Source organism: Drosophila yakuba, chromosome X (genome assembly GCF_016746365.2).
Source record: "Drosophila yakuba strain Tai18E2 chromosome X, Prin_Dyak_Tai18E2_2.1, whole genome shotgun sequence".
In the NCBI taxonomy this organism is placed as follows: Eukaryota; Metazoa; Arthropoda; class Insecta; order Diptera; family Drosophilidae; genus Drosophila; species Drosophila yakuba.
Genome location: NC_052526.2, coordinates 22747542 through 22760738, shown reverse-complemented (window position 1 = coordinate 22760738; position 13197 = coordinate 22747542). Strand labels below are relative to the sequence as shown.

Below are 13197 nucleotides of genomic sequence, written 5' to 3'. Positions count from 1 at the left end.
GCTCCAGTCTGCTGATTTTTCCCTTTCCGCCACCACCGTACAGTAGTACTTCGCTAGACTCGCTAAACACATTTGCATACGAAGGACAAAGGATAATAAGCTCATTCTACCTTATATATATCTACTTAACTTGATTCGTATATACGTAAACTGTTGAAAAGTGTACCCTAACAAAGTTTGGATTGTTCGTATCCAGAGATACCTATGTATACTACTCCTCTCCGGAGATTTCGTGTATGTTTATACGTCGGAGTGTTATTCTGCATTCGCCCTCTGTATTTGGCTTTCTGTTTTTATTAGTTCGCTCTTGTAATCACTAGAGCCACCCACTACACTACCCGCACCCATTCTTCCGCCCGGGGATTTCCCCCCCGTTTTCCAACTGTTATTGCTTAACTGGTGTTGATAATAACGATGATCACGGAAAAGCAAAAGACGCAAGAGACAGGGAAGTCAGCAAGGCAGCCATAATTTTTCCATGTGAACAGAGTCGCCCCCATTTCCCCATTTTCCCGATTTTCCCTTTCTGCATTTTGCATTCTGCTTCCTTTTTCTTGGTTTTCCTTTTTGGCTCTTGTCTGTTTTTGCTTTCTTTTTTCTTTGGCAATTTTCTTTATGAGTGTGTAGAACGCTGTCGAAGAGCTTTATTGAAATCATGGTGGAGGGGGCAGGGGGAACTTATTGTTTTTATGCCTTTACCAAAGTAAGGCCAGCTCGTTAGCCCTGGTGGTGTCACACACACATACATGCAGCACACACTTATTCGACACACAGATACTCCCCCACACATACACAATATGTTCGCCATGCAAATGAAGTTCGTTTTTGGTGCTGGGCGTAGGAAAAACAACAGAAATCTTATTGCTATGAAAAAATTGCCATAGACAAAAAAGCCATGGCCAAGAGAACCTGTAGATTTGGCTTTTAAAAGCACATTAAAAGAAATTGCTCGACTTTGAGACGAGCCCAAATTGAAGAAAAATACGTGTGTGCGTGTGGACCGGATTCGGAACCGAGGATGGGTTATATAGTATTGGGAATAAGTTTCCAGGCTTACAGATATATAATAGATGGTAAATAGAAGTGTAAAAATTATCAAAGAAAACTTCGAAAAATATACACACTTTTTCATTAACTTTGCCATAGCTCTAGTCTCGATATTCATTACTTTGCTTCATTTGCTTCACAGTGAACTCACTAAGGTCCTTCCACCTCTGTATTATTTATTTTAATTCTAATCGATCTGTCAAATCCCTCAGTTTAATTGCAGAAAAAACACGTTTCTCTTTTCCTATATTTGGCTTTTCCTAAGACTTTCCCGCCGCCCTCCCACACAAGTATGTCTGTGTTTAATCTTACAATTTCTAATCGTTCAGATTACATGTGTTTCTGCCTTTTTAAATGCAAATTGAACTTGTTAGCAAACGCAAATTCAAGCACAGAGATGGGGGCTCGGGAATATTCGGTTTTTGCTAGCTGCAAAATTCAAGAGGCGTTGGGATTTTTTAAACGGGTTTGGGTAAAAAGCGTTTGTGAACGCTGGGTGTGGGTTCTTGTGGCTTCTTTTTTTCAAGAAGCTTTCCGCGTGGGTAGATGGCATAAACAATGGCTGCACTTCGTCTTCGGCCACTCGCGACAAGGCCAAAGGAAAATTCATCAAATGTGACTGAGTGTGACGCACTTCCACCACAGACTTGGTCCACTTTAAAGGACCACCCTCAGCCCAGTTTATGCCCAGCCCAGCCACTCAGCCTTGTTTGTCAGTTTTTCTTTGTGGAGTCATTTGACTATTTTTGCTCTGGCTCGGTGGCTCTGTTAATTGCTGCCGACATTTGTCACCTCCACCTCCTTGTCAGCCTCCTCTTGGCCTTCGGCTACCCAGTTGTAACCACTTCTCATGTGCCGCCTGGGAAGCAATTGGGGGCAGTTTCAAGAAGGCTGAAGGATAATTTTGGAAATGACAAGGTAACCAACCGTTATCCGCCGCAAGTGCATCTTTAGTCAGGTTGCTTTTGCAGTAAATAAAACTACTGGGTTATTTTAATGCATTTTTAAAATTGCAAACCTCGCAAATGTTTTATATGGCGATTTGGTCACACTGGAGTTTTGTTGTGTGTATTTTTGTTTCATTGTACAACATCAAACTATACTTGAAAGCCAAAAAATAATGAATAGAAGGTGACTTGGTTTTAAAAATGACAGAACGAACATCCCCCGCGGAATAAATATTTCGAACAGTGCTTGTCACACCCACCACCTGTGTGTCGCACTGTTGGTTAGCAACACTGTTTGTTCGAATGGTTGGCCTTCTTCGGGTTTCGTTCTCCCCTCTGAGCCCGGTATTTCGTATTTCACACATTTTTTCAGTCCTTCTCATTTGGCCTTGGCTTCAAGTGGGGCCGCCCCTCCGTTTGCTTCTAGTTCTTCGTCCAGCTGTTTGTCTAACAATTGAAATGTCATGCAATAAATCTACTCCACACATACGCACCGCAGGATGCACCCACGCACACACACTAACACTCGCACACACTAACACTGGCACACACTCACACTCGCACACACTCACACATCCTGAGGCCCAGGCTTTTCAACAACTTTTCACATTTCTACATTTTTGCATGAACTTTTTGACGATGTCAGATAGTTTTGTGCCCGTGCGCTATTGTTTGAAAGTGCAGCAGAGGCTGAAGGATGGCAAAGGGGGTGGGGGGTGCAGTGGTGGAGGTGGTGGAGGTGTACATGCAGGTCGCCCCAATGCAGTGGGCGTGGCTGCAACGCCTACGGTGCATCAAGTGCGTCAGCAGTACATAGGGCGAAATAGGCCGACAGATCACAGGCATAGCCATGTTCCATTACAAAATTCATTATTAAATTATTTGCACGCTATTGTCATTAGTCATTTTTGTGATTACAACAGTAATGAATGAATAAATTACAATTGAGCAAGCAATAGGAGCAGCAACTATTGAACTGCGGTGGCAACTCATACGACATACCACTAAATATATGTACATTTCATACCCTTTGCATTTTCTCTCAGTGCACAAGTTACAACAAAAATGCATCGCATTCATTATGATTTTTACTTCTCGTTTTCGTTTTTCAATGGGCAGAAGGGGTTTGTTCGGGCTGTTTGGACCAAAAGTTTGACTTTAGGGCGTAATTTCATTGCAAAATATTTGCAGACACACATGCAGGGCGAGAAGAGGCACTGCGAGTGAAATGTTTAATAAATATATACGTACATTCATGCATTCATGCAACTTTCTTGCTTATTGTTGCTGCTGCTGCTGCATGAAACGAGTTAACAGATGAAAAAAGAAGTGCTCACAGAAATAAAAAGACAATGAAAAAACAGTTACATTCATAATTTTATTTCCATTTTTATTTATATCACTTTTTGTCCATCGCTTTCTGCTGCTCGTAACTATTTGTGCTTTACAAGCACCACCGACAACTATGCATTACTTGTTAGCTGTATCTCCGAACTTTGCTCTGCCCCCTTTTTGGATTCCCCCTTTTGGCTCCCTTTTTGGATCCTTTGTTTGGCAACCTTTGGAGGAATAAATTTCACTCATATATTTTAGTACTTCTGCAATGTGTGCTACATTCCTTTGGGACCTAACATTTTCCAAGTGGTTTGCAAGCTTTTTTTAAACAAATTTATCAACAGTTTCCCCAGCATCGACCATCGGTGACGATCGGGGGGTTCAGATTTCAAATTTCCGATTACATTGAAAGTGGTAATAAGTCCAAAGTTACTATTCTTTCCCTGCACAAACACACATGTTTTGTTAGGGCATTTTCGATTCGTAGGCTGGTTTCCAACACCTCCTGAGTTCTATCTGTTTTTTAAGCATCCAGCAAAAATGCTCTTCCCCTTTCCTTTCCCATTGCATTTTAGTTTTGCCGTTGGGAAATTCTTCTAATTGGCAAAAACCAGGAGTTTGAGAGATTCAGTGTGTATGTTTGTCAGTTAGTTTCGAATTTTCACTTTTCCTGATATGTGTTGCTGTGCTGTTCTTTGTGTTTAACCATCGAGTGTGAAAATGATTTGCTAGAAGTGGAATAGAAGAACCACTCGAACTGGTTATTCCTGAGTTAATAACGTACAAAATAAAACGAAGAACTTTTTTTCCGTATTTAAGAGCTATTATCATGCTGGTTATTGTTGCACTTAAATGCACGATTTACTGAAAAGTCCATTAAAATTTAAATCCCTCTAGTGACTATGCACTCCATTAACCTTTAATGTAGTCTTATTATATCCGTTAATGGGTATGATAGATTCGTTAAAAAATCATGTAAAACGTAGAGGGAAGCGTTGACGACCCTCTAATTAGTATTTTGTTAAGCTTATTAGCTTGATATCTAATAGTCGCGGACTATGACGACTATAGCGTTCACTCATGTCTTCTATTATGAATATTCATATCTCTTATTTTATAAACAAATTTACGGACATTGGCTATGCATTCTTCCTATACGCAACGAATTACTTTGGCGTAACAGAAAATACAGCAAAAGACTCTTATTACAGCACACTTATGGCCAATTAATTTTCCTTACTGACTGCCGATTTCCCCCAATGCCATTGCAGCAACTACCAGCAGATCCAGCACCTGGGATACTATGGCCACGAAATCGGAACGGAGAGCATCTCGCAGCAGCAAGGACTGCAGGACAAGGGCTACGAGGAGTGGGTGGGCGAGATGATTGGCATGCGTGAAATCCTGCGACACTTCTCCAATGTGTCCGTCAACGATGTGGTCGGCATGCGAGCTCCGTTCCTCAAACCTGGCCGCAACACCCAATACAAGGTGAGTTTGAGTTGTTATTGCCAAGGGTGGCAGGTGGGTGGCAACTGGGAGGCAGGTGGGTGGCAACTGGGAGGCAGGTGGGTGGCAGGTGGGCGGCAGGTGGGTGGCAGCTGGGTGGCAGGTGAGTCAACCCAGCACAAAAGAAATGCAAACAATGAGAACATCAATTGGCATGCAATTGTCGAGTGCGATTTCTTGAAATCACAACCAGAGGGTGTGGGACTCGGATGGAGCTCCACAGATCGCAAACGGAATCGCGAAAATCGAAAAGTGATTCATTTAAAGCTGCAGTGTCAGTTTCTGCCAACGCAGCCAAACGGAATGGGAAAACGTAACCAATTTGTTCGGCGGCGAACGGAATGCAATCTGAGTTTTCAGTTAAAATTTTCTTTATACAATTTTGAAAACTTAAATTTTGATATTATCCAGTGCTATGTTTGACATCAAATGGTAACTTTTGAAATAAGTACTAACCTTACCACATTACTTGTCTTTACATTTTCGAAAAGTTTGTAGAGAATTATATACACGTCACTTCTATGTACCTTTGTATGTAAAAGATAAAAGAAAGCGTTTCCTACACTATCAAATGTCTTCCTACTGAATCAGGATTACCAGATGAGTCGTCAATTAACCCCTGCAAGTGTATAACAGAAGAGAAACGTTCGCTGCGTCACGAAAATCTACATGCCATGTTCAAACACTATAGCTTTTATATGTAGTTACTGAGATGTCGACGTTTATGCGGACGGACGGACAGACGGACGGACGGACATGGCACTATGGGAAATTTGATACCTTTTTCTGGTTGTAAGCCAATTTCTGAAAGTCGTAATATTACAATAATATTAAGTGTACGCATTCATAATCGACCAATCTTTAGTGCTGCATACTAAAAATTTTTATAAATGGCGCCACAACAAAGAAATAAGCTGTTAAAAACAGCTGTTCTGCGTACAAAAAACAACAATTTTCTACGTTTTTCTTCAGTTACAAAAGTTCTAATATCTTTGGAACCAAAGCGTTAATTTTTATTCTGTACAAAGTATTTTAATCAGTGTAGTCTAGTACAAATTAATGCAAAAGTTCTGAAGTTATAAATTACAAAAAAATAGAAGGGCGGTGCCACGCCCACAATTCTTGGTACCATTAAAGATATGGACTAGAATAAAGACTCGCTTGATCCTGCTTAAAAATATATGTATGCACATATATACTTTATAGTGTTGAAAACGTTCCCTTCTACCTGGTCCATTCTTTTTAACGAATTAGGTAAGCCATTTTAATCGAGAGTATCGGGTATAAATTATAATTCATTTATGAGGACATGTATTGCTTTTAAATTAGCACCTTTGTTTTGCAACAACAGCCCGGTATGTGATATCTTTTTTATTCAAAATGCCGTGGTATTGGCCTTAAATTGAAATCGAGTTTGAAGCTTTAACAGCCTATACGGAACTTTAACACATTTTGACTCCGACGAGTCATGCCTGGTTGACATGACATAACATCAATGTCACAACACATTATGCGACATCTATCCATCCAGGAATCCAGGCATGCCAGCCCACCTCTCTAATCTCGATCAGGCTCGTTGGCACATTCACGCATTTAAAATCATATCCATGGCAAATCTCTTTATGCAGATAATGGGCCCAAATGAAAGAGTGTGAGTGGCATGACCGCCCACCAGAGCTGTATTGTATCGCACTTATGGATTTTGTCTGTGTGAGGCGATGGGATAACGCAGATAGGTTCGTCATCTGTTGCTTTGGTAATTCCATAATTTTTGTACGTACAAACAGAATGATTTTTTCCAAATTGGCTCCTATCAATTTAAATATACTTTTCCGTACCGAAAGCAGAGCACACATTCTTTACATCCTAAAAAGGGAATGTCTATTTTAGGCACCCATTGAAGAAAGAAAATTCTTTGATTTGAAATAAAATCTCCGCCTTCGTTGAAGTCCAAATCGAGCCAATCACCCCGATCTTTTTTCGCATATATTATATATGTATTCGCCTAATTTCTATATGATAAAAAACAAGAAATTTCGGATTCTGATGAAAGAAAATCCGAATTATATGAAATGCTTAATATTGTTTGATAAAATACTAGACAAAATTTTCCAAAAGTCTACTTTTAAATCGCCAACAATGCATATCCAACAGTTAGTTAGGTTTGGTAATTTTTAAACAAAGCGTAAAGACTGCGAGCTCTCCAATTTCAGGGAACAAGCGTGCTCAAGGATTCCGGGGAGTTGAAAATCTACTAAGATTTTTTAAAGGCGGTTTAGTCGAGGGGGAATGGAAGTAAAAATGACCAATATGTCTATAATTTTTATAATATGGCTACGCATCGAACGACACCTCAATACTCCCAGCCGAATATATCCACAATCTAGATAAGGCCAAAAAGATGGATAGATTACAAAGCATATATTACTAATCTATTCCCAGGCAAAATGAGTTTTTCAACAAATATATATATGTACACATTAGCATACTTGTCTGATATACGACAAAAGGCAATAACAGGTCCTTAATCTCAGATATGTGCTCGTAATCTCGTAATCTATCCATGCCTGGATTTTTCGGTCCCCATGAAGTAATTTTGTCAAGTAACACAAATATTATTGAAGTCGGATTTTAAGTGATAGGTATTGAATAGATCGTCACGTAAGCACGGCTTTTGGTCAAGTTATTGAGCTAAATTTGTATCACACTAACAAATCTCATTTCGCAAGAACTCCATTGTGGCGAGACAAAAGTGTCGTCTATCTACTCCACCTTCAACTAAAAAAATGTATTTTTCACCACCAGGTACTAGAGGACTTTGGGTACATCTACGACAGTTCGATCACTGTTCCGCCGGTGCCCGTGCCAGTTTGGCCGTACACCCTCGACTACAAGATCTCGCACGAGTGCAAGAGCGGCACTTGTCCGTCGCGCACCTTCCCCGGCGTCTGGGAGGTTCCCCTGAACACCCACTACGTTGAGGGATACGAGGGCGGTCACTGCCCCTATCTGGACCAGTGCGTCCTGCACAACCTAGACGAGGAGGAGGTCTTCCAGTGGCTGCAGGAGGACTTCTCGCGCTACTACGAGCAGAACAAGGCCCCATACATGATGCCCTTCCACACTAACTGGTTCCAGACCAAGCCGCTGGAGAACGGCCTCCACAAGTTCCTCGACTGGGCCCTCGACCTGTGAGTAACTAATAATATTAAGAGTAAGATTATTAAGATAATAAAAATAGTTCAGAGCAAGTGTTAGAGTTTGCAAACATCCTTATGACCTCAGAGCAAGTCCTAGTCGTTCTAGGCATGTTTGTCCGCAGGCGTGTCCGTATATGTCCGTATTGACGTAGCACCACTTTCATTGGATGTCTGACGGTATCTTATAGTCAAGTAACTCCAATATAGCTCTCTCTCTACTGCTTTTAATTGGATTACTTATGTAAAGCTCAATCTTTGGCTGAATCAATATGTGAATGAACATTTACTAGCTTGTCGTTCCTTGCAATTTTATGCAAGGACACACTCCAATGCTTAAGTGTGCTTTTTACTATAATTTGTAAAAAAAATAACAATATAAACTAGATCTCGTATCGTTATAGAATTGCAAAGTATTAAACCAACTAAATCAAGACCTTACCCTCTCCACCCTTGAAAACCAATCACACACATATTTATTCAAACATTTAATCGTCAATATCAAAATAAATTGTAATTAGTTGAAACTGAAGGCAAGTCTCTCTTTTCCGGATTTCAATGCTTTATCTTATGATTTTGTATATATTTTCAGGGATATTCCTTCTTGATTTCTATATTTTTCCCTACCATTTTTTTTTTTTGTATTTTTACCTCGTTAGAGGTGCTGTGCGGGGTGATTTAACCAATTCTGCTATATGCGCACACTGCTCTCATTTTTTCATAAATTTTTTTTTCAGCTTTTTCCGTTTTTGGCTTTATATATAGTATATTTTTGTTGTTGGTGTTTTCATAATTGAAAGCCAACTTTGGAACCGGCTCCCTCCCTCATGCCGTCTCCTTCTATTCTCACACTCGCACAGACAAACACACATGGGCAGCTGGCGTTTCCTGCCGATTGCCGCTGGCAAGTTTTATATTCAATTAAAAAAAGCCAAGAGAGATGACCGAGATGAGAGCCGGGAGACGGAATAAAGAGAAGCGGGAGAAAGCAGGGAGAAAGTGGGCCGCAAAAAGCCGAGGCAGGAAGCAGCAGCAGCAGCAGCAGCAGCAGCAGCAAAATTGGCAATTGCTATAAAAATTGCTTGTAGAAGCGGCGGCACATATTGCCTGTCCGTCGACAGGTTGAGCAGGGTTCCACGACGCCCACAATCCCTTCACAAACAACACCCCCGTGCGCAGAGTACACTGAGGAAAAGGGGATCTACTCCTGATAGCTTAAAATATAATAAATGCCAAATTATATGCATATGCATAACCCCTATATAATTATAATGAAATATAAATTTCGCCTGATCTCAAATTAAATACAAATTGCCTGATTTCCGGAAAGAAAAGATACTTGTTGAATTTACAAACACTCACAAAAGTGTCTACGAGTATGCAGTAAAAATAAGTAGTATTTCAACTCAAAATACCTTGCTGCATACTTTTAAACACTTCATAGTGATTGATATATCCGTGGTAGTAAATAACTATTGTGCCTCGGCATTTTTGTCCTGTGCATATCGCCAATCCTGCTGGCAGTCACTCAACCATATGCACAACTCTCAGCGGAATCTCAGGCCCTGCTTTCTCCCACATTCCCATTTTCCCACTATCCCACTTTCTCCCATTCCGGCGTCCTTTTGGCCAACCCACAATGGCGACGCTGTGGTCAGCATTTAAAAAAATCATCAGCAGAACACGAGCAGTAGCTTGGATAAGGATAAGAAGGGAAAAAATCGCACGTTTTAATGAGAAAAGTTTAATTTTGTTAAAGTTTCATTTTGAAAATATCAGTGCAGGCGCAGGCCAATGAAAAGGGATACTCGTATACGGAGCGAAAGAGAACGTGGACTACGGGCAACAAGAAAAACAACAAAAAAGGGAAAACAGGACCACGGTATTAGGGGTCGTGGCTAACTAAAAACAATGTTAAAGTGAGCAAAAACAACACTAGTCAGCCTTCACCAAGAAGGCCAAGACGAGCAGAAAGAGACGGCAAGCCGGGGAAAGTGGCAGTAGACTTGTTTAATGATAGAATCGCACTTTGTCATCGACATCAGGTCGGGGATGTGCATGTGTATGTGTGTATAGGAGTGTGTGTGTGTTATCAGCCATCTTTGTTTGCGTGGAGCAGGTTACATGCTGGGCATCTTCGGATAAACTATTTTTTTCAAAACAAGCCTTGGTGTTATGTCAGCTTAAAAGATTTAATTAGCTTTCGTTGCGATTTGGCTATTTAAAACACGTGTTATCCGACATAGAGGCATTACAAATTGCCCGCAAGTGAGTACCAATTAAAAGTTTTCAATAAGCTGCCAAGCACATAAGGCTTAAATAATAAGCACATTAAATTATAAGGCGTATTAAAGACGTATATCTAAAAGTCATACTTTCATTAACCTTTAATAGGTTTTTAAGAATAGTATTGTGGAAACCCACATCAATTAACAACTAGTGTACCAAACTCGAAATGCTTTATGTCGCTGGAAAAATTGTTTCAGCAATCCACATAAAATCTACAAAATTACGATCGTTTGAGTGCTTGCATTTATATGGAAACCGCTGGCAAGAGAATTTCAGGGCGGTAACCTAAGTGAAACTTTTTAGTCTTGCCGTTTTCAAACCTAAGAAATTTCAACTTCATTTTCGCCAAACGGCGGCACGCATCGCGGTCCATCCGCCCACCCTTTCGGTTCACCTGTTTCACACCTCATGCATTAGTTTACGGCAAACTGAGAGGGGGAAGTTAAAACTATAAAGATCTGACCGGGACGATGGATGGGAGGGTGGGTCTACACCGGGGGCAACGGGGGAATCGGGGGACGCGGGGAAAACTGAAAGAGCAGCTGCTGCGAAACTATTTCTAGCACAATTGTACGAAGTTTTTAATTAGTGTGAATGACTTTCAACATTGCGTTGCCGTTAGGACCAGGCTCAAACTGAACCTGAAGCTGGATCTGGATCTGGATCTGAGCTGAAGCTTTGGCTTCACAGGAAATGGAAAAGTGGGCAAGTGGGAAAGTGGGAAACGGGAAAGGGATAATGGCTAAATGTTCAACCGAGAACGGAGGGCGGAGTGTACTGTTTGCATGAGATGCCTGAAAATGCGTACCCCCTCTGTCGGGCATCGCAAAAGAATTCCATAAAGTTTTCTTTGCATCAACTTAGGCTTAGGCCCCCATCACCGCCCCTTCTGCCACGCCCACTGCGGCCCATCATCATTACTCTTTTGTGTGGGCCACAGGTGTACACCGTACAGGTGCTCTGCTTTGTCGTTGGAAAAACATGTGTAAGAGGTGTTGTTCCTTTTATTCGAATATTTTAAATCTATTCTATACAAACAAATTGTATGTATTATATTCACATGTAGTATTTCAAGCACACACTATACCAAACAATATAGAAACCTAAAATAAAATAAATAGTTAATGAAGAATAATAAAACAGAACGAGGCGAGGCAGGGAGGAAAACCTCTTGCGCAGAAAACTTAACTAATTTAACATCAGCCACCCACCCAGCCTAATTGAAAAACCCAACTTGACCCTCTGATAATAATAACCATCGTTTATCTTCCGAATCCTTAGACCTGACGTCTACATCCTGACCGTCACCCAGATGCTCCAGTACATGACCGACCCCAAGGAGCTGCGCGACGTCAGCCAAATCGAGTCGTGGAAGTGCGACAAGAGCGTCTCGGTGGCCCCCAAGCCCTGCAATATCTGGCAGACGTGCGCGCTGCCCTTCAAGATCCCGGAGCAGAATCTGACGGATACGCGCTATATGGAGACCTGTCGGGAATGCCCCAATGTGTACCCCTGGCTGGGCGATGCTGGCGGTACGGGAATCGCGGGTCGGGATAACTATATCTTTGCCGGAGGCGAAAATCCAGAGGAAGAGGAAACTGCCAAGTAGAAACGAGAACTTCCACTTATTCCATCCTCTAAATTTCCCCTCCCCACCCCTTATTTTGTTTTTTTTTTATGTGCCTTGCTTCGTATTTTTGTTGAATTTTTCCCCCAAGTTGAACTACTCTCAGTAATTTCCCACACATGTGCCAGTCATCGTGATGCAATAATGAGCTGCCTTTTTTTTTATAAACATCCCTTTGTTCCCTCTTCGATTTTCCTACCACACCGCCTGTCATTCGTATTCTCCCTTTCCCCAGTAGTTCTTAAGCGAAATTGTGTCAAATTGTCCTTAGTTTTTAAGCGACTAAGTGTTAGCAAGAACATTGTTTTCTGCACGAATAAACTGACCATTTTTCTAAATGCTGTTGTGTTTTAATATTTTTGTTTTGCACACATATGTAGTATTATTACAGTAGTACTTTTACAGGTGTTTCATAAAGGTTTCATTTAAAACCATTCATATTCAAAAAACATATTACTAATTTGTAATCAACGGCTTGACACTTAAAAGGGACTGCAAAACTCCAGACGAAATTCATGTTCAATTCATTTTCGCAGCGCTCCAATAAAAATGTTTGTCCACCACTTGAAACTCGAAACTTTTTCTCCGGACGAAATTATGGCCAGCCCAAAGTTTGCAGGGCGACCGGGAGGACGCCCTAAGCTACGACTCCGGCAATCCCCCAATGAGCCGTTCAGGTGGCTCATAAATGCTAACTGACAATCGATAACTGCCGGGCATAAATCACAGCGGAATCGACGGTCCCGCTGGCGCCATCTGGGGGTCGCGTTAGCCGAGCGCCGAAAGTGTGACCGAGTCCGCTGAAAAACGGAAAATAGAGCGACCACACACAATTCAACTTGCAAATTGCATTTATGCATTATTCAGCGGATCTGCAAGCAGCAGCCAAAAGCGCAATTTGCAACTTTTGCCAACCATATCAACTATGTATTTAAAACAGAAATTAGACACGACACCGGCAATAACAAAAACAGAGAGCTCCACACGTCGAGGACACGGCACTATCAAAGGCAGCGTTACGCACTCGAAAAAATTTCGGAAGTACTTTTCAGTATTTGAATGTGTTATTACTTAAACACGGCTCTCAAGTTACTAAATGCACCCAGCGGAGTTTTGAGCTCAAAGTTTATCCAAATACCTCAAGACTCATGTAAATGCTTTCGAAAGTTGGTTTTCAATAAGTTTTTGAGTGTAGTAGGCAGCCAAACTGCGCTGACAATGCGCGCCCAAAGGGCGCTGGAAAAAT

At 41.3% G+C, this 13197-nt stretch overlaps 1 protein-coding gene across 1 annotated transcript in view; it reads left to right on the top strand.

Annotated features, from left to right (window-relative positions):
- LOC6526224 (chitin deacetylase 1) overlaps positions 1-12289 on the top strand; it is a 43196-nt gene extending 30907 nt beyond the window's left edge. Inside the window, exons 6-8 of the mRNA XM_002101997.4 lie at positions 4601-4820; positions 7644-8029; positions 11606-12289. Of these exons, the coding sequence (XP_002102033.1) occupies positions 4601-4820; positions 7644-8029; positions 11606-11933 (934 nt within the window). The 3' untranslated portion in view covers positions 11934-12289. The remainder of the gene's footprint in view (positions 1-4600; positions 4821-7643; positions 8030-11605) is intronic.
- Positions 12290-13197: the final 908 nt, after the last annotated feature.